The following is a 22,125-nucleotide window of genomic DNA, read 5'->3' on the forward strand; positions in this document are numbered from 1 at the left end:
AGGCCATTCAGCCCCTGTAAGCCTGTTCCACCATGATGCATGATCATGGCTCATCACCAACTCAGTCCCTGCTCCCACTTTCTTCCCATATCCTTTGATCCATTTAGCCCTGTATATATCTCCTCCTTGAAAATATTCAATATTTTTCCCTCAACCACTTTCTGTGGCAGAGCATTCCACAAGCTCAACATTCTCTGGGTAAAGATATTTCTCCTCATCTCAGTCTTAATTGCCCTATCCTATATCATTAAACTGTGACCCCCTGGTTTTGGACTCCCCTGTCATCGGGAACATCCTTCCTTTACCTCCGTCTCATCCTGTTAGAATTTTATTAGTTTCTATTAGATCTCCCCAGTCATTCCTCTAAAGTCCAGTGAATAAATTCCTAACCGATCCGGTCTCTCTTCATGTTCCAACATCCCAGGCATCAGTCTGGTAAGCCTTTGCCACACTCCTTCCATAGCAAGATCATTCTTCCTCAGATGAGGAGTCCAAAACTGCACACAATACTGCAGGTGAGGTCTCACCAAGGCGCTGTATAATTGTAGCAAGACATTTCTGCTCCTGTACTCGAATCCTCTCACTGTGAAGGCCAAAATACCATTTGCCTTCTTCACCTACCTGTTTACTTTCAACGACTGATGTATGAGGACAGCCAGGTCTCATTGCACCTCCTCTTTTCCCAAACTATTGCCAGTTAGATATTCTGCCAGAGATAGTAGGAACTGCAGATGCTGGAGAATCTGAGATAACAAGGTGTAGAGTTGGATGAACACAGCAGGCCAAGCAGCATCAGAGGAGCAATATCCTAGATATTCTGCCTTCTGATTTTGCTACCAAAGTGGACAGCCTTGACATATATCCACATTATACTTCATCCTAACATGCACTCAACTTATCCAAATCGCACTGAAGAATTTCTGCGTTTGCCTCACAACAAACTTCACCGCCCAGCATTGGTCATCTGCAAGAGGAGCACATTTAACACAAAGAATTCATGAATTTTTCAGGTGCTGGTCCTTCGTAGGGAACCAACAGGAAGGTCGGCAGGAACTGTCCATTGGTGAAGGATGTGAAAGAATGGGGACCATCGTACATGAATTCCTTCATGCCCTGGGATTCTGGCATGAGCAGTCGAGAGCTGATCGTGATGACTATGTCATTATAGTCTGGGACAGGATTGAAAATGGTAAAGAGTGATGATTGTACCCTGAGACAGTCAGGAAGAGCAAGGTTGTCGTTGCTGATACAAGACAGTTTCTTGATGAATCCTCTTGTTGCTTTTGACTCAGGTAAAGAGCACAATTTCAATAAATATAATGACAAGGAAAGCAGTGATCTCAACATACCCTATGACTACACCTCAGTGATGCACTACAGTTCCACAGCATTTAATAATGGCACTGAACCAACAATCGTCACCAAGATTGCAGAATTCAGTAACATGATTGGACAACGGTTAGATTTCAGCGATTATGACGTTCAGAAACTCAACCGACTCTACAACTGCAGTAAGTTCCAGTGGTTTTGGATGTAATAGAGTGCAATTGGAATTCGCGGTCGGTTAACAAAATCTAAAGCAAATTAGAAGAAGTGCAAAGGCTGAGCTTTCACAGGGTCAGGTTTTCAAGTAATCACCAATTACCCACAACCCAGTGAATAAAATGTCATGGTTGTGTTATGAGACCAGGAATCCAAATGTCACACATGGATTCATGACAAGGGCAGCACAGACTTTAAATTTGGTGAATAACTTTAATGTTAAAGAAATAGTGTTGGTAATAGTGACCATGAAAATAGTGAGCTGTCATATTTTTTTCTATTCATTTTGTGGGATGTGGGCGTTGCTGGCTGGGCCCAACATTTCTTGCCTATCCCTAGTTGCCCCTTGAGAAGGTGGGGGTGAGCTGCCTTCTTGAACCACTGCAGTCCTCCTGCTGTGGGTTGACCCACAATGCTATTAGGGAGGGAATTCCAGGATTTTGACCCAGCGACACTGAAGGAACGGCGATAACTTTCCAAGTCAGGATGATGAGTGGCTTGGAGGGGAACTTGGTGTTCCCATATATCTGCTGCCCTTGTCCTTCTAGATGAAAACCCATCCTAGTCACCAATGACCTTTAGTGAAGGAAATCGGTCATCCTCATTTGGTCTGGCCAATGTGACTCCAGACCCACAGTAATGAGCTTGAGTCTTAATGGTCTAGCAAGCTTTTCATTAATTCATGTGATGTACATGTTGCTGGCTAAGCCAGTGTTTATTGGACATCACTAGTTACCTTCAAGGAGATTTAATGAGTTATCTTCTTGAATCACTGCAGTCCTTGGGCTGTAAGTACCCCCCCACACTGACATCAAGAAGGGATTTCCTGGATTTTGACCCAGTGATGCTGAAGGAATGGCAATACATTTCTGTGATGGTGAGTAGCTTGGAGGAGAAATTGCAGGGGGTGGTGTTCCCATGTATCTGCTGTCCTTGCCCTTCTAGATGGAAGTGGTCGTGGGTTTGGAATGTGCTGTCTGAGGAACTTTGGTGAATTCTGCACAGTACAGTGTAGATGGTACACACTGCTACTATTGGTTTAGAGATAGTAGTGTTTGATGATCAAGGGAATGGTTGTTGAATAGAAGGTAGTAGATGTGATGCCAATTATAGGGCCTGTTTTGTCCTCAACAATATTGAGTTTCTTGAACAAAAACAGAAGTTGCTGGAAAAGCTCAGCAGGTCTGGCGGCATCTGTGAAGGAGAAAACGGAGTTAACGTTTTGGGTCTGGTGACCCTTCCCCAGAACAGTTTTTGTTCCTGATTAACAGCATCCGCAGTTCTTCCAGTTTTTATTGAGTTTCATGAATGTTGCTGTTGCTGCATCCGTCCAGGCAAATGGACACATAACAGCAGATTCCTGACCATAAGATTATATTCAGCCCATCAAACCTGCTCTGTCATTCCCTGAGATCATGACTGATATGATAATCACAATTCCGCATTCCTGCCTTTTCCTCATATGGAGTGATAGAGTCGCCAGCATGGACCTTCAGTCCAACTCATCAATGCCAACCAGGTTTCCCAAACTAAGCTAGTCCCACTAGTCTGCACTTGGCCCATTCCCTTACTGACTAAAAATCTATGTCAGCCTTGAATATACTTAATGACCCAGCCTCAACAGCTCTCTGTGACAAAGAATTCCACAGATTAATTACGCTCTGAGAGAAGAAGTTCCTCCTCATGTCTGTCCAAACTGACTACTCACTCTGAGATTATGTGTTCTGGCCCTCCACTAGGGGAAAAATCCTTTCCACATCTACTCTGTCAAGTCCCCTGAGAGTCCTTTATGTTTCAATCAATTCGCTTTTCATTTTCTAAATACCCAACCTGCTCAACCTCCTCATGAGACAGTCCCTCCATACCCGGGTTCAAATTAGTGAATCTTCTCTGGGCTGCCTCCAATGCCAGCACATCTTTCCTTAGATAAGGGAATCAACATTTTTCACGGTATTCCAGCTGTGATCTAACTAGTGCCTTGTATAGTTTTAGCAAGACCTCCCCTATTTTTATGCTTCATTCTTTTCAAAATAAAGTCCAACATTCCATGTGCCTTCCCTATTACCTGCTGAACCTCTTTACCAGCTTTTTGTGATTATGCACTCCCAAATCTCTCTGTGCTGTTGCTTTCTGAAGTCTTTTCCCCACATAATTGATATTCAGCTCCTCTATTCTTCTAACTTTGCCTTTGTTGAGCGAGGACAAGCTTTGGGGGAGTCAGGAGGTGAGTTTCTCACCAAAGAATTCCGAGACAGAAAGTGCTTGTGAAACTCAACAGTTCTGGTTGCATTTATGGAAAGAAAAATAACATTAATGTTTCAAGTCCAATGTTAGAACTGGTGAGGTGGAAAATGAATAGATTTTATGCAGTTGAAAATGTTGGTGGGGGGACACAGCTGGGTAATAGGGAGGGTCAGGTTGAACAAAAGACGAGGTTGGAGATAGGCCAGAGCATCATGTGTGGAACATAAGTCAGAGGAGTGGCAATTGTCGAAATGAGGAAGCAGAGTATTGATTCAGATGATGACAGAATAAAGGTCAACTCTGACTGAAAGCAAAATTATGAGTAGAAGATACACATTGGCACTTTTGGGGGAAAAATAGCATTTGGAATGGCACACAGAATTCCTGGTCTCAAGTTCTTGACCTCAATGTTGAGTCCAACTTGTATTGGGCTTCACTGGAACACTGCAGCCGAAGGACAGAAACGGGAGCATTAGGATGAGATGGTGAATTGAAATGGCCAGTGACTGGGAGATCAAGGTTATGTTTGCAGAATGAGCTGAGGTCACCTGGTCTGTGTTTAATCTCACCAGCATTGAGGAGACTGCATTCTGAGCAGCAAATACAGGAGAGAGAGTAGAGGTGGAAACCCTCATAACATTGAAGAAGTATTTAGACGCGCACTTGTGATGTCAAAGAATACAAGGCTATGGGCCCAGTGCTGGGGAATAGGATTGGAATAGTCAGGTGGTTGTTTTTGACCATCACAAACTTGATGGGCTGAAGGGCCTTTTTGTGTGCTGTACACCTCTATGGATCAATGAGACTAGAGTGAATTGCTTGCTGCAAAGAAGACCAACTCAAACTGGAGAAACACTGAGAGAATGCAATGAAAAACAGTTAACGTATTGCTTCCCGGGATGACTCTTCTTCAGAACATATTTGACCCAAATCATTAAGGCTGTTTCTCTCTCCATAGACACTGCCAGTCCTCCAGTGTTCTCTGTGTTTGTTTCAGATTTCCAGCATCTGCGGTATTTTGCCTTTATTGAGACTGGAGAACCTCATTTTGCAACATCTGGCTTCTGAGTCACAAAGTTGTGAGTTCAAGTCCTGCCAGAGCAGAATTAGTGAGGCTGACACAGTCAGAGATGCTGCCTTTCTGATAAGATGTTAAACCAAGGCCCCTTGTTTCTCTCTCAGGTCAAGGCAGGGCCATTACAGAGTCAGTTATAGTCCTGTAGTTCTGGATTCATGGGTAGGCTCAGACCAGATGGTGGGTCGCTTTTCTTGAGAATTTTAGTGAACCAGATGGGTTTTTAATGATGATTAATTATATTCTCAAGGTCATCTTTACTGTCACTAGCTTTATAATTTCTGATTTATTAATTGAATTTAAAGACAGAAACTAGTAGCAGGAGTAGGCTGAGGTCCTGCTCCATCATTCAATATGATCATAAATGATCTTTCATCTCAGTGCCACATGAAATCCTACCAGCAGATATGGTGGGATTGGAACACATGGCCCCCAGGTCAGTAACTGGAGCCTCTCAGGGGACAGGGTGCATCCGGGTGGGATGGTCTTTGGAGGATTGGTGTGGACTTGATGGGCCGAATGGCTTGCTTCCACACTGTAGGGTTTCTATGATTCTGGATTAGCAGTCCCATGCTGTTACCACTAGGACGCCAATTCCCAACCTAAAACATCCACTGAGTTTTTGCCTACATTCTTTCAGTGTTTCTGAGTTGGTCTTCTTTGCACATCCTAAAACATTCGCAATGTTATGAATAAGAGCAGCAGCTTTATCCTGGTAAACCTGTAACCCTCAATCATCATCAAAAAAACTGTTTGTCTGGCCATTATCCCATTGCTGTTTATGGGAGCTTGCTGTGCACAAATAACTACAACAGTGACCACCCTTCAAAAAGTACGCCATTGATGGTAAATTTGTTTGGGATATTCTGTTGTCAGCGTGAAAGGTACCAAGTAAATGAAAACAGCTGTTGTTGTAATAAAGGATGAACTCACCTTTCTGTTTTTGTTTCCATTTTAGCATCCTCTCTTAGCTTTCTGGATCAGTGCAGTTTTGAACTGGAAAGCATCTGTGGCATGATTCACGGTCCAGGCAACAAGGTCAATTGGCAACGTGTTACCCAAGCCCTGCCTGGGCCTGACCAAGACTACACCAACATGGGCGACTGTGCAGGTACAGTAACATCCCTTTGTAAAACGCTTCATCAGGAATCACATTTCCCAACCTAACTCATGGCAAGCAAGTGCCCACAATGGAAATCAGCACCACTTCCCCTTCGCAACAGTTGGCATTAGATTGGCATTCACTCAGAGGACCCCTTTGGTGCAAATGAGAAGTGGAAATCTGAATCCTACATTCCTGAAGAGCATGAAAAGGCCATTCAGCCCTTTGAAGTGCACGCGTTGACAGAGCCAGCTAATTAGTTCCACCCTCTTTGATGCAATAGGGTTGTATCAATTTTAGGGGAGGTGATGACCGGGTGGTATTATCGCTGGACTGTTAATCCAGAGACCCAGTAGCAAGCCACTCAATTCAGGGAGTAAACAGGGATGGGTAACAAATGCTGGCCTCAACATCACCTACATCTATGAAAGAATAAAGGGAAAACAAAACATCCTAAAGTATGGTTCCACGACTGAATACAATATTCCAATTCAGTCTTATGATGGTGTGTAGTGGTAACGTCTAGTAATCAGACGCCCCCAGGCTAATGTTCTGAGGACAAGGGCTCAATTCTCACCATGCCAAATGGTGAAATTTGAATTCAATCAATAAAATCTAGCTTAATGATGAACATATAATCCCCGTCAAGTGTTGTAAAAACCTATTTGATTCACTAATGCCTCTTAGGGACGGAAATCTGTCATCTTTACCCAGTCTGGCCTACCTGTGAGCCACAGCAATATGGTTGATTCCTAACTGCCTTGTGGGTAATAAATGCTGATCCAGCCAGTGACACCTACATTCCATGAACAAATTTTTTAAAAAGTTAGCATAACTCCGCTGCTTTTTATACATAATATTCTGTTAATTGAAATAGTCAGAAGTCACTTCACCTGATGAAGGGGCAGCGCTTCGATATCTTGTGATTTCAAATAAACCTGTTGGACAATAACCTGGTGTCATGTGACCTCTGACCTTATCCACCCCAGTCCCACATCGGCACCTCCACATCATGGCTACCAATTAATATAGTGGTGGCTTTGTTAATCAAACACTAATCCTGTTGTTTGGCAGGTATCGGGTACTTCATGCATTTTAGCGCCAATCAAGTCGGTGAGAGTGCTCTACTGAAAACTCGAATCTATTACCCTAAACGGGGCTTTCAGTGCTTGCAGTTTTACTCCTACAACAGTGGAAGTGTGAACGATGAGCTGAACATCTGGGTGAGGGTTTACGACGAAACTAACCCCAATGGTACCTTAACAAAAGTCGCTGCAGTGAAAGGTAGGTCACTGAAGGACAAAGAATGAGCTTCACATCATTTAAAAATGTGCAGCCTGCAGGGTGGTATAACTCTGACAGGATTACAAGTCAAAAAAAAAGATAATACCACCTCTTTCTCAAATATAATTCAGAGCTCTAGGCAATAGAAGTTCTTTATGCTACAGTGGACGGTCTTCCTTTCTGGTAAATCATCAGATTATGAATTCAAAACCCACTCCAGATACTTCACTGTGTTATTGAGCAGACAGGTCTCCTCAAAATGGTTTTAAGAAGGTAGCCTAGACCCTAACGTTTTCCTATTTTAAAGACATATGTGAAGAGCCTGTTCAAGATGCAATGTGACTGGTTAAACTACTCGATTTTAAGCAAAACACAATTTATTTAAACAATGTAGTTAAAATACAACCAAAGAAAGAGGAATTTAGAATAACTTAACTCTACTGGAAAACTTAACAGAATAATAGATATTACTAATTAACTGCTCCAATAAAGCAACATCTCATAAACACACCCCTTGGCAAAAACTCAAATTCAGACACCAATTCTCACATGCAGTTCTCTAATCCAGGAGGAAAGAACATGAAGAGAAAATTCAGAAAGAGCAGCAGCCAGGAAATATTCACTGAAGCTACCAACTCAGTTGAGACCCCAATAGCTTCTGTTTAAAGATAAACACAAGAACGAAGAAATCCTGATATGTGGGAGCTGGCCAGATGCATTCAGTCTGCTTAAAAAAAAACCAAGGACTCCCAAAGCTGTTGACTTACTGGTACTGTAGACTGCTCGGTGCCTTTGACTTATAACCTCTCTTCAAAAAAACACCAGGACAAAATAACTTCTTAAACTCACAGCCTCGTCACATCTGTAATAATCAATGAATGCCCTGGTGTGATATTTAGTGAGTAGTGGAAAGTTGTGAATGTCAACTGAGATGTTTAACTGAAGTTCCTCTTTGCTATTTGTGGGATTATTTTGAGAAAAAACAGGGGAGATTTCCCCAATGTTCTGGCTAATATTTAATCTTCATCCAACATTGCAGAAACAGGTTATCTGGTCACTGTCATATTTCAGTTTTTTGGATCTTGCAATGCAAAATTGGTTGCCACATTCCCTATATTACAACATTAGTAACACTTCAAATGTAATTGGTTGGATGTAAGAGATTTTGGGGGCATCCTGTGGTCATGAAAGGGACAATAAAAATGCAAGTTTTTTTTTCTCAAATTACAGTCTCCAATCAATGAAACAAAATCTTCAGTATTGGTGAAAAAGGACACATTTTGTTGAAGCTTTCTGTCTCAGGATTATTTGCTAGAATTACCAATTCGAGGGTAAAGTGTTGGGCATTGACCACTTGTGCACCTATAACCAGACATTGGAATTGTGGTTATTGGATTAGGAGGTGTTTGCTTGTAATGTGTATCTCAATAAACAAATATTTATAAAAGGGGTCAAAGATGGGCTCTGGTTCTATCCTTCACTAGTTCAATTTCTGCAATATTGCATATGGCCTTGGAAGGAGAGCAGTGTAGATTTATTAGAATGATAATGGTATTCCAAAGGTTAAGCTATGAAGAGATAGTGAACAAATTGGTATTGCGTTTCTTACCTAGATAGTTCAGAGGCAATTCAGGATATTGAGCAGAATTGAAAGGGTGAATTGGGAGAAACTGTTTCTTGTTGGGGACTGTAGGTCTGGAGCTGAAACGAAAAAATAGAGACTGGCCTTTTAGAACTGAAAATAGAAAACATTCTACATTAAGGGAGTGAGAGAAGTTTGGAACTCTCTTTCACAAATAGCAAATGATGTCAAGTCAGCTATTAATTTTATCAATGATGTGGAGGTGCCGGTGTTGGACTGGGGTGGGCATGGTCAGAAATCACATGACACCAGGTTATAGTCCAAAAGGTTTATTTGAAACCACAAGCTTTCGGAGACTCACTCCTTCTTCAGGTGTTAGTGAGAGAAGTAGTATCAGACAGAGAATTTATAAGTAAAAGATCGAAGGGTCACACCACTGATGAGGATGTACTAAACAAACCTAAGATGCTGTTAAATCTTTAATCAGTTAGAAGGTTTTAATTGATATGTATATGCAAATCCCTGAATTCCTTTCAAGTCACACTCCCCCCCCCACCCCACACACACACACACACACACACACACACGTAAATCTATGGGGTGAATTTGTATTTGCAGATAAAGACAGTCAGTCAATGTGATATTTTATAAATGCCTACTTTAGAAATAAAAACCAGTCTGACTCCAAACCAAAACACAAACAGATTCTAAATAAGACCTCACACCTAACATACATTGTCTGACCTAATTTTTCACCTCTTCTTTACACTAATAACACCTTTAGTTCTCTCAGGACAGTGACTTGAAAGAACTTCAGGGATTTACATATACATATTAATCAATTAAAACCTTCTAACTCATTAAAAATATAACAGCATCTTAGGTTTGTTTATTACATCCTCATCAGTGGTGTGACCCTTTGATCTTTCACTTATAAATTCTGTGTCTGATACTACTTCTCTCACTAATACCTGAAGAAGGAGCGAGCTCCGAAAGCTTGTGTTTTCAAATAAACTTGTCAGACTACAACCTGGTGTTGTGTGATTTTACCGATGGATATTTTTGTTAACCATAATATTGAGGCACATGGGCAAAGATAGATACAGAGCTTGGTTGTAGATCAGTCTTGCACTCATTGAGTTGTGGAAAAAGCTGAGGCACCAAATGTAATTAATTGGTAGCAAATAAAATCAAAAAGCACTAATGACCAATCCAAACATCATGCTTTGAAGTTCTTTAAATGGTTGTGGGGGAGGAGAAAGGGGAAATTTGGAGGCAGTCCAAAAATATATCACATTTAAACAAATACGGGTCAAGTCAGGAGTGTGATGAAATATTCCCCACTTGCCTGGATGGGTGCAGCTCCATCAACACTCAAGATACTTGACACCATCCAGGACAAAGCAGTCCACTGTTTAGCACCACATCCTCAAACATCCTCTCCCTCCACCAATGACACTCAAGAGTGTACCATCTATAAGATGCACCACAGCAACTCACCATGGCTTCTTAGACAGCATGTTCCAAACCCACAACCATTCCCAACTAGAAGGACAAGAGCAGCAGAGGCATGGGAACACCAGCACTTACAAGTTCCCATCCAAGGCACTCACCATCCTGACTTGGAAATATATCACTGTCACTGGGTCAAAACCTTGGAATTCCCTCCCTAACAGCATGTGGGTAACCCTACACCCCAAGGCCTTCAGCACTTCAGGAAGGTGACACTCCAACACGTTCTCTCGGGTAATTCGGTATGGGCAATAAATGCTGGCCCAATCTGCAATGTCCACACCCTATTGGATGAATTTAAAAAAAACGATTTTGAGTGTGTAGAATTGACAATAACACACTGCTCAACATGCACAATCCTTGTACAATTGCAACACAGTGGCAAACAGAAATTGCAGGACAAATTCAGCAGGTCTGACAACATCTGTGGAGAGAAAGCAGAGTTAATATTTCAGGTTCATTGACCTTACTTCAGAGACAATGATAATGGGCCCACTGGCTAATCTTAGCAATCAATCTTTATCCATTAGTTTTCATCAAGTCCAGAAATTGAGTTATTTCATTACTAGCAGAGATCTTGCCAGTGTATATTCCAATAATGTTCCTCTATTTTGGAAGCTCAGACCTCCTAGAGCCAAAGCACTCAAAAATTCAAGGCAGCCCTAAGATTACAGGAAAACATTTCTGAAATCTGCTTTGTTTCCTTGAACAGGTGCAGATCTGAATTATTGGCAGCTTCACCATATTAGCCTGGCTGTCTCCAAGAAATTCCGTGTTGTGTTTGAAGGAGTGAAAGGGGCAGGCAGTTTGGCTGGAGGAATCTCCATCGATGATGTTAACCTCTCGGAAATGCATTGCCCCACCCATGTGTGGCATATCAAGAACTTTACCCGCCTTTTAGACTCTAGTCCCTCGGGGAAGGATGGCATAATTTACAGTCCGAGATTGTACTCGAGCGAGGGGTATGGATTTCAGATTGGCCTGTATGTGAATGGAACGAGCAGTAGTCCCTCTTACCTTGCTGTGTATTTCCACTTGGTCAGTGGACCTAACGATGACAACTTGCAGTGGCCATGCCCATGGAAGCAGTGCACAATGTCATTAATGGATCAACATCCAGATATTAGACGGCGCATGTCCCATCAAAGAAGTGTCACCACGAACCCTGAAGAAGGTCAGGTAACATCCTTATCAGTCCTTCTGCATTCGTTTCCAATTTTGGCTGTCCATGTTAACTGTGGTATGACTTTGTTTTACAGTCTACCAATCATCCTACTTTTGGGACAGACCTGACAAAGTAGGAGTTTTAGTAACAGATACTGATGGCACCAGGTACTATCAGGGGCCTGGACGTGGGACCAATGTATTTTTATCCCACGAGAGGTTGAAAAGCAGAGAGTTTATCAAGGGAGATGATGTCTACTTCCTTTTGACCGTGGAAGGTATGATTCCATATTCTAGCCATTTTTGCATCTTTCTGCACAAGAACAGTTATATGGTGAAAAAGAATTCAAATTTTGCTGAAAAGACAGTCACGCTGCTGAAGCTTTTGGTCTTGTGCCCTTCAAGAATGTCAAATTTCAAACCATTGCAACCATTTATACAGTACAGAAAGGTTCCAACTGGTTGGCAGTCACCTCAGATTTGACTGAGGCGTTGCCAGAGAGGAAGCAAAATGGAACGATAGGCTCCCACATTCCAGGGTAGTTCAGGGTCAAACATTTTCCTTTTCTATACGGAGAACAGGTCACTTGGCGCGAATGTATGTCACTTTCAGAAAGGTTAAATGACTGATCTTATGGGGTTGACTGGTTTTCTTAAATTAGTTCTTGGTGTTACTGTTAGCGCACTTGGATTGTTCACCAACTGTTGCTTAGTACCAGAATCACATCTAATGGCAGATGTTTTGGTATGAGTTTTAGAAACATGGACTCAACCAGCCTGTGCTTGCAAAGCCAGAATAAAGCCACTCTAGTTGGATCCATGATTGGATAACACTAGTTGAACAATGCTGAGTATACTAATAGTAACACTAAGAACTAATTTAAGATCATCAGCCAAACTTGTAACACTGTTCATTTATGGTTACTAGAAAGAACATATTTTCGTACGTGTACTCTGCAAACTAAAGGAATATTTTCAAGCCTCAAGACATTTTGTGAAGTTATGCAGGAGATTGGGCAGCTCTAGCTCCCCCTTGGTTCCGACAAGGCAATGCCCCAGCTACAGACAATCCGAGTTGATTTGATAACCAATCAGCAACCTTTTCCCATATGAGTCAAGAATTTCAAAGCAGGTAATGAGAAAAGGCCGTCAAGCCACTTAAATCAGAACAGCATCTATCTAATATCACCTGGGTCTAACTAATGTCACCAGGGTCAAACCCAAATTGCCTTAATGTGTTTACTTTGTCCTGTCATAAAGCCAACAATATAAAAAAAACTTATCCATTAACACCACAGAGGCCTGCCACACAGTTTGCTCAAGTCAGAGATAGTCACATGTCTTTTGAGCAATGATGTATCTGTTCCAGAACGACTTTCTGACCCTTACAAAAAGAAATTGCAGAACTGACCAAAATCCCTTTGCTCCTATCTAAAAATCCAACTTCCAAAGAAAGACGACAATTTCTTAGGTAAAGCTAAAGCCACTATAGTGCTGCCCTCTCATTTAAGAGAGACAACCGGTTGTGGTTTAACCTGAGGGTCACCACGCCTCAGTTGAAGGGAGAGGTTGGGAAGGAGAGGCCTTCATGGTAACCTCAGCTGGTGCAGGAATTGAACCCACATTGTGGTATCATTCCACATCACAAACTAGCCATCCAGCCAACCGAGCTAGCTGACTCCCTCGCAGTTATTTATTACACCTTTAATTACAATATATTAAAGTGAAATTGCATTTGGTCAGATATGAGGGCTGCACATACTTCACCTCCTGAAACTTGGTGTTGGATTTCATGATCCCCTCATGGTAGTTGTACAGCTGGTGAGCTCACAAAATGCCCATGGATGCTCTGTCCACGTCCTACAAGCCCAGCCCTGCTGCAGGTTTCCCAGGGAGGGAGATGATCTCGGCAGCCTGCCTGCTTGGAATAACGGAAGCCTCAAAGTCAAGAGCACAATCTAGTCTTGCAACCACTGGGAACTTACTGGTGTATAAGACGGTTAGTACCTGAAGGGGTACCTGAGGGGCCTGGCCCATCAGAACATAAAGCAATGTTCCAGGGAAGTGCTAGCCATTGCTGTACCAGTCTCGTGTTTGTTACAAAGCTGTGTGAGAGTATTTTATTTGTAATAATTACCCTGTTCAGAGCTGTTATTGCACACCTCTGGAGCAGGTGGGGAAGGGGGACTCGAATCTGAGAGATAGGGGCATTACCACAAGAGCATGTCTTTTCAGCAGTTATGATGCAAAGGTTGCACCTGATGTCTCGGCAGGGACCATCGGGAGACCTCAGATGTCATGAATAAAAACCGAAAGAACTGCGGATGCTGGAAATTAGGGACAAAAACAAAAGGTGCTGGAAAAGCTCAGCAGATCTGGCAGCATCTGTGAAGGAAAAAGTCAGAGTTAACGTTTCCCGAAACGTTAACTCTGATTTTCTCTTCACAGATGCTGCCAGACCTGCTGAGCTTTTCCAGCACCTTCTGTTTTTGTCTCAGATGTCATGTAACTGCTTGACGTCCTATGCCATAAACCTACTTAACCAAGCCTGCCTACGACAGAAGACTTTGTCTGGGAATCCTCCTCCACACAATATTATCAGTTGTTGAAATCAATGCCAACAATAAGGAAGGATCTTGGTGGTGAATCTATCCCACCCCCCTACAGTGTTATAGGTGGATGATCAGGATAATATAAGATTCAGGAGCGGTGGGACAGACCCATGCCAAGAACATTGGTAGTGAACGAGGGGTGCTCCTCCTTCATGGACTCCCTGGCACCAATCCCTGCAAAGTATTGCTGCCATCCTGGGTTAGTCCCTAGCCTCCTATCCTTCTGACCTGTCATGGAGCCATATAGCATTGAAACAGGCTCTTCAGCCCACCATGTCTGTGCCAACCAACAAACCCCAAACTACACTAATCCCATTTTCCTGCACTTGGTCCGTAGCCCCTAGCAGTTTAAGTTGTCATTCAGATGCTTCTTGAGTGCCTGCCTTCACCACCCTCTCAGGCAGCACCTTCTCTGGGTGAAAATATTCACTCCCAGATCTCCACCAAACCATTTACTCCTCTCTGTAAGCTTACGCCTTCTGGTCTGAGAGGGGGAAACAGATTCTCACGATCTGCACTTCTGGACACCTTCAATCAGATCCCTCCCTCATCCCTGGCACCCCTTCCCACCCCACTTGCTCCCCAAACCACCAGCCCCCCCAAACCCTGCAAAAAGTGGGCTGCTAATCCGGCACTAGAGATACACCCCTGCCCCTCTAAAGCCACACCAAACTCCATGCACTGGAAACAGGTTTCACTTCCAGCCCCCTCCTGGTGGCACAGCTGGGGCAGGAAGGCTGCTGGTCACTTGTAGAAGGAGGCAGGATAGTTAGTGCCTGGGCAGCAGTAAATATCCTGCGGGTCAAACTGCCATGGACGGGCTGGCTCCTGATGGCCAGGGGCTGAGACAGCAGAGTGCCCATGGGCCACCATTTTTCTCTCACCTCCCCTTCCTCTCTGTCCTTCCTGTTTATTTTTCCCTCTGTTTTTACCGTCCAATCCCCAGAAACCGTGGGCGTTTTGCTTTTTATTTGCGTTTTTGACGATGAATCATGGCGTTGAGAGTTGACGAGCCTTGTCCTCTGATCTTTTAGATGTATCCCATCTTGTTGGCCCTCAGCCAACACCATCAGTGCCAACTCCATCAGTACCCACGCACGTGGTGACACCCACTCCCGGTGGCACGACCACTCAGCCAGCGACTGGCTCCCCAGATTTGTGCGCTGATTTTAAATGTGAAAACAATGGCATCTGCATCATATCTGATGGAGAACCCGTTTGCAGGTAACACCTTCTGTTGTTGTTTCAACGTGAGATGGATTACTGTAACCTTCTCGTTTGTAATGAGCAGAGAGGAGCTTTTATCCTGATAGCATCTTGCGCTGGCGCATGTCAGCCAATGATGTGTTTTTGGAGTGCCGTCGCTATGGTAATGTTAGAAATGGAGCGGCCAATTCGTGGACAGCAAGCGCCCACAAGCAACAATGCGATTACGAGCAGATCACATTCCTTTATCTTCGGAGATAGTAGGAATTGCAGATGCTGGAGAATCTGAGATAACAAGGTGTAGAGCTGGATGAACACAGCAGGCCAAGCAGCATCAGAGGAGCAGGAATTTCTGAAGAAGGGTCTCGGCCCGAAACATCAGCTTTTCTGCTCCTCTGATGCTGCTTGGCCTGCTGTGTTCCTCCAGCTCTACAACTTGTTATCCCTTTATCTTCGGTGTTGATTAATGGCTAAGATATTGCGGGCCAACGTATCCTCAAAGAATGGCTCCTGACAAAGACAGCGAGAGAAGACCAGGCCTTGGTTTGATGCCTTAGGCCGAAGGCAGTGTCTTCTTAGGGACTGGAGTTTCCCAACACCCCATGGGGGAGCCGGGAGGTGGGGGGAACAGGGGATAGGTGGGACAGGGCTGGGGGCTGTGTCATATTCCTTCCACTGAAGATGATTCCCCTCCCTGCCCAAGAGGCAGGACAGAAAGGTGATTAGCCGATCACAGCAATGATTTTTCTGTCACCATAGTCTTACCAGTCCACAGGGCTGCTGTCTCATTACAGAGAGAGACAACTGATGGTATAACTTGAGGGCCACCACACCTCAGGGTGAGGGGAGAGGTCGAGAAGGAGAGTCCTTCATGGTAACCTCAGCTGCTGATGGAAATTAAACCCACACTTCATACTGCTTCGCAAACCAACCGCCCAGCCAACTGAGCTAAAACCCAACCGTGGAATTTTACCCCAGCGACAGCAACCTGTCACCCAAAGACTGCCTGTTTCTTGGATACAGACTGGGTTGGGGGGGAGATGGGGGTGCGGAATAAAAGTCAGGGGTTCCACGTTGCAAACAACGGCTGTGCTCACGAGAGGCAGAGCAGGATCCAACAGAGGGCTTGCCCCCCTCCAACCCCCAATTTGCTGACAGGGCCATTTGCCTCATGGAAATTGTCCAGGCTGGTGAGGCTGTTCCCTGTGAGACAGGGAGGGGGTTACCCTTGCGATTCCCAGCCTGCCTCAGCTGCCCGGGTGGGCCTGGCAGGAGATCCAGAGCCTGCGATGTCACTCATTGAGGCCCTGGATCTTGGCTGCTCCCCCACGCTCCCCTATGTCCACAGGTACCCGACTGAATGTTACCACCCAGGGAAAACCCAGGTGCGTTAAGTCAGTAAGCGCGTCGCATTAGACATCATTCAAAGCGAAAGAAGTTCCCTTCTGTACCCCCTCAGGCCTGCCCTGTCCTATCTGTAACTGAGGTGCTGCTTTTTTCCAGGTGTCGAACAGGTGAGGATTGGTGGTATTCTGGTCAATACTGTCAGACCTACGGCAAACAGGAAGATACTGTGATGATAGCAGCAGTCTCTTCTGTCGTCGTGTTTATGGCCATGCTGATAGTAACCGTGGTCACTGTTTACCATCTTAGACGGAAATATCGCAAGAAGGTGGAGAACAGTAATCGAGATCAAGGAACAAATCTAACCAATGTGAGTGTTTTGATGAAAACTGACATTTAAATGCATACTTTACTGGCGAATTACAATCTGTATTACTTTGCTTCAGCTGGCAAATCAATGACACAGAATAAGAAATAGGAGCAGGCCATTCAACCCTTCGAGTCCACTCTGTTATTCCATACAACCTACCGATCTCTACTTTATCACCTGCTCCCCATATCCCTGGATTCCACTGAACCATAGAAATGGTACAACACAGAAGGGACTGTTTGGCCCATCTTATTCATACTGACCCAAAGACACCCAGATCCCCTTTCCAATCCTATCTCCCGGCCCACGGCCCATAGCCCATAGCCCTGCAGCTTACAGCACACAAGGTGCAGATCCAGGTACTTTTTGGAAGCGTTTAGGGTTTCTGCCTCCACCACCAACTCAGGCAGCGAATTCCCAGACCACCCTCCACGTAAAAATGTCCCCTCTAATCTTTCTGCAACTTAGCTTGAATCTATGACCCCCTGGTTTTTGAACTCTCTGCCAAGGCAAACAGGTTCCTCCTGCCTACTCTATCTCTACCCCTCACAATGTTGTATACCTCAATCATGTCACCCCTCAGCCCTCTCTGTTCGAAGGAAAACAACTTCAACCCCTCCAATCTCTCCATGTAGCTGCAATTCTCCAGCTCTGGCAACATTCTAGTAAATCCTCTCTGTACTCTCTCCATAGGAATTACATTCCTTCCTGTAATGTGGTGACTTCTCTTTTTATTAATGGGATGAGGGTATCACTGACCAGGCAGCATTTATTGCCCATCCCTAATTGCCCAGAGGGCAGTTACGAGTCAACCACATTGCTGTGGGTCTAGAGTCACATGTAGGCCAGACCAGGTAAGGATGGCAGATATCCTTCCTAAAAGGATATTAGTAAACCAGATGGGGTTTTTCCTGACAATCAGCAATGGTTTCATGGTCATCATTAGACTCTTAATTCCAGATATTTATTGAATTCAAATTCCACCATCTGCCATGGCAGGATTCGAAACCAGGTCCCCATATCATTACCTGGGTCTCTGGATTAACACTCCAGCGATAATACCACTTGGCCAACACCTTCCCAACTAGATCCACACACAATGCTCCAGTTGTGGCCTTACTAGTATCTTATACAGTTTAATCATTATATCCCTACTTTTGTGTTCTATATCTCTGCCAATGAAGGAGAGCATTCCATATGCATTTTTTATAACCTTGTCCACCTACACTGCTGCCTTTAGGGATCTGTGCGTAAATCTGCGTCAATCCCAGATTTACATTTATTCAACAAGGAAGTATCTATGATCGTCTGTGGTACAGAATTCCAAAGATTCACAACTTTTTGAGTGAAGTCATCTCTCCTCATCTCAGCCCTAAATGATTGGGCCCTTATCCTGAGAGTGTGTCCCTGGGTTCTGGAGTCCCCAAGGGAAAAGACCTCTTTGTTTCTGACACTGTCAAGCCACTATAGAATCTTCTAGACCACATCTCACTTTTCTAAACTCTGGAGAACATAGGGCCACTTTACCCAGCCTCACTTCATTGGACGAGCCCTTCATCCCAGGGACCAATCTGGGGAAATTTTACTGTATCATTTCCAAATCTGCACAGAGGACTCCAGGTGTGGTTTCAAAAAATTCAAATTCAAGCAAGACTTCTTCATGCTTGTATCCAATTTTCTTACGTGAAAGGCTGACGTGGCTTTTGCCTTCTTAGTTACTGGTTATACCTGCGTACTAATGTTCTGTGTTCCTTGTACGAGTACACTCATGTCTCTCTGAATATTAACATCTTACAAGTTTCAGGCCTTTTAGAATATATTGCCCTTTTCTAACCAAAGTGAATAACCTCACAATCCCCAACTTCTTATGCCATTGGCATCTTGTTGCTCACTCACTCACTCAACCTGGCTGGGTGGCACAGTGGCTCAGTGGTTAGCCATTGAGTTCGATTCCAGCCTCAGGCAACTGTCTGTGTGGAGTTTGCACATTCTCCCCGTGTCTGCGTGGGTTTCCTCCGGGTACTCCGGTTTCATCCCACAGTCCAAAGATGTGCAGGTTAGGTGGATTGGTGAGCTAAATTACCCATAGTGCCCAGGGATGTGTAGGCTCAGTGGATTAGCCATGGGAAAGACAGAGCTATAGGGAGAGGGTAGGGATTGGGTCTGAATTGGTGTAGACTTGATGGGCCAAATGGCCTGCTTCCACATAGTAGGGATTCTATTAACTGATTACAGCCTCTCTGTGTCCTCCTCACAGCTTCCATTCCCACCCAGATTTTTATCTTCAGCAAACTTAAATATATTACTCATTTTCACCAACCCATTATTCAGCTTTTCTCCTTCCCTGCTGCACTATCTCTTTTGACAGTTTATTTTATTCCTGCTTCTGTTTTCAATCCAGTCTTTTGTGCATTAAGTTGGTGCCAAAGAATAGTGACTTTGCACATTTTTCACCGTACTCTTGTATTCCTGTACTTGAGTACACGTGACAATAAAATCTAAATCATAGAATCCCTACAGTGTGGAAACAGGCCCTTTGGCCCAACAAGTCCACATTGAACCTCAGAGCATCCCACCCAGAACCATCCCCCTAAAACCCACCTAATCTACACCTCCCTGAACACTACGGGCAATTTAGCATGGCCAATCCACCCTACCCTGCACATCTTTGGACTGTGGGAGGAAACCCACACAGACACGGGGAGAATGTGCAAACTCCACACAGCCAGTCACCCGAGGGTGGAATTGAACCTGGGTCCCTGGCGCTGTGAGGCAGTAGGGCTAACCACTGTGCCACCATGCTGCCCTAGAATCTAAACATCTATCTCTCACTCTGGGCTCTGTCTCCAGCCATCTGCTTATTTCTTGGCACCTCAACACTGCCCCCCCCCACTTCCTACCAACCACTTGTCATCAGCACATATACTATATTTTCCCAGCTACGATCAGTTCTGAAGAAGAGTCACTGGGCCCGAAATGCTAACTCTGCTTTCTCTCCATAAATTCTTCCAAATCCTGCTCAGTTTCTCCAGTAATCACTGTTCTAGTTACATTCACTTGCAACCTACCATCCCTATAATGAAACTGGTGAAGCTCCTGTTGTTTTTTCTGAACATCCTGCTACCTACTCTGACTCAACACCCTCCCCACCTGCCAATACCACAGAGACCTTGGGATAAGGACTCAGTTTTACTGGATCCTGGCCCAAATTCAACCCTTGAACCATGCACCGAATTTCCTCTGTAGCCCCACAGCAGCAGGAAGACTCTCTCCTCATTCAGCACTCACCAATGCCTTTGCAGTTTAGTCACTGGATACAGAACAGGAGTGGGTAATGCCAGCTTCAGTTTTCTTTTCTGGTTTTGGTCCAGGGTGCACATTCCAACTTTTAGAATACTGCCTACAATTCTGGTCACCCTTCAACAGGAAGGATGGTGTTAAATTTGAGGGAGCACAGAAAAGATTTACAAGGATGTTGCCAGGGTCCAAGAGTTTGAGATATAAGGAGAGGCTGAATAGGCTGGGGCTATTTTCCCTGGAGCTTTGGAGGCTGAGGGGTGACCTTATAGAGTTTTATGGAACCATGAGGGGCATGGATAAGGTGAATAGCCAAGGTCTTTTCCCCAGGGGAGGGGAGTCAAAAACTAAAGGCCATAGGTTTAAGGTGAGAGGCGAAAGATTTGAAAGGGACCTAAGGGGCAACTTTTTCACACAGTGGGTGGTGCGTGTATGGAATGAGCTGCCAGAGAAAGTGGTAGAGGCTGGGACAATTACAACATTTAAAAGGCATCTGGATGGGTACATGAATAGGAAGAGTTTAGAGGGATATGGGCCAAATGCTGGCAAATGGGACCAGGTCAGATTGGGATGTCTGGTCAGCATGGACGAGTTGGACCGAAAGGTCTGTCACTGTGCTGCATGACTCTATAATTACATCCTGCTCTCCTTTAACATTGAGGTTAACCCATTTAAAGGGAATCACACCATTCCGCTCCTTCGGAGGGATCTGTAACTTAGGCAGTGCACCCATCTGGAAATTACTCCTTGAAGGCTGGTATCCTGTCACCAAGTCCCCCTTTATGTACATGTGCGTAGTATGTGACACTGATCCAGCTCCCTCAGAGCCAGCTCTCAGAGTGAACAGGATATCTGACCCTCCTGGTTATATCAGTCAGCCAGGACTCCCTGATTGGGCCAGATTAACAGCCCCAATCAGGGAACTCATATTCTATGAAGTCCAGCTGGCTGACCTTGTTACAATTACTACACATCTCAAGCAATCTATTGAACAGATTGGTTCTGAAGTACAAATTGTTGATGATTTTCCAACAGTTATGCTCAGTCTAAACCATTATTGTCTTCACAGCAAACCCCGATGTGAGAAAACAGTACGAAATTGATTCCTCAGGCACTGGGAAAACACAGAAAGAGTCAAGCGACAGTGATGGAAAACAAATCCTAATCAAATAGTGAATGGTGCTTTTGCTTTGGGAATATTTCCCATTCTGTTTGAAAATTGGATAAAAGGAACATAGGTACTGGTTTTAAGATGAAACTGAACATTCAGCAAAGCATCAAAATTCTAAATAATAATAAACAATGATGTAAGCTAGAAAAAAGCCCAAATACCAAAATATTTCACACTCCAGTTCATGGGCATTTACGAAGTTACATGATTGTGTCTTCTTAAGTGCATACAAGATTTACCAACGTATATGAAGTCAATGTTAGCTGTGATTCTATCCTGATTCTCAACTCATCATGAATTTTATGTGAGAGTACAATTACTGTGATTGTCTGTGACCTACTGTGCATTTAATTGTGCCAACCAATTTCATAGATACTTATTAAAGCAGCAATTGGCCCGTTTTGCACTCACCGTTATTTGTTTGAGCTCATAAGCAGCCAACAGCTGTTAGGTGGAAGGCCAGTTTATTACACATCTCCTCATGACAAAGACTCACTATCACCATCCTCCTGAAGTGTTGGAAATTACATGTCCTACTCCGTCAAGTTTGAGAAAAGCCACCTCCCTGTTCCAGCTAGAAGAGTCCATTGAAGTTAACAATTGTTACACATAAGCAACTA

General features: G+C 44.1%; 1 protein-coding gene across 1 annotated transcript in view; it reads left to right on the top strand.

Moving 5' to 3' along the window:
- LOC109932190 (meprin A subunit beta) overlaps positions 1–21,906 on the top strand; it is a 24,724-nt gene extending 2,818 nt beyond the window's left edge. Inside the window, exons 2-10 of the mRNA XM_048596224.1 lie at positions 1,011–1,189; positions 1,293–1,511; positions 5,820–5,972; positions 7,038–7,247; positions 11,054–11,515; positions 11,601–11,783; positions 15,152–15,341; positions 16,827–17,037; positions 21,404–21,906. Coding sequence (XP_048452181.1) covers positions 1,011–1,189; positions 1,293–1,511; positions 5,820–5,972; positions 7,038–7,247; positions 11,054–11,515; positions 11,601–11,783; positions 15,152–15,341; positions 16,827–17,037; positions 21,404–21,418 — 1,822 coding nt within the window. The 3' untranslated portion in view covers positions 21,419–21,906. The remainder of the gene's footprint in view (positions 1–1,010; positions 1,190–1,292; positions 1,512–5,819; positions 5,973–7,037; positions 7,248–11,053; positions 11,516–11,600; positions 11,784–15,151; positions 15,342–16,826; positions 17,038–21,403) is intronic.
- Positions 21,907–22,125: the final 219 nt, after the last annotated feature.

This window comes from Rhincodon typus, chromosome 4, assembly GCF_021869965.1.
Source record: "Rhincodon typus isolate 14 chromosome 4, sRhiTyp1.1, whole genome shotgun sequence".
Classification (NCBI taxonomy): Eukaryota; Metazoa; Chordata; class Chondrichthyes; order Orectolobiformes; family Rhincodontidae; genus Rhincodon; species Rhincodon typus.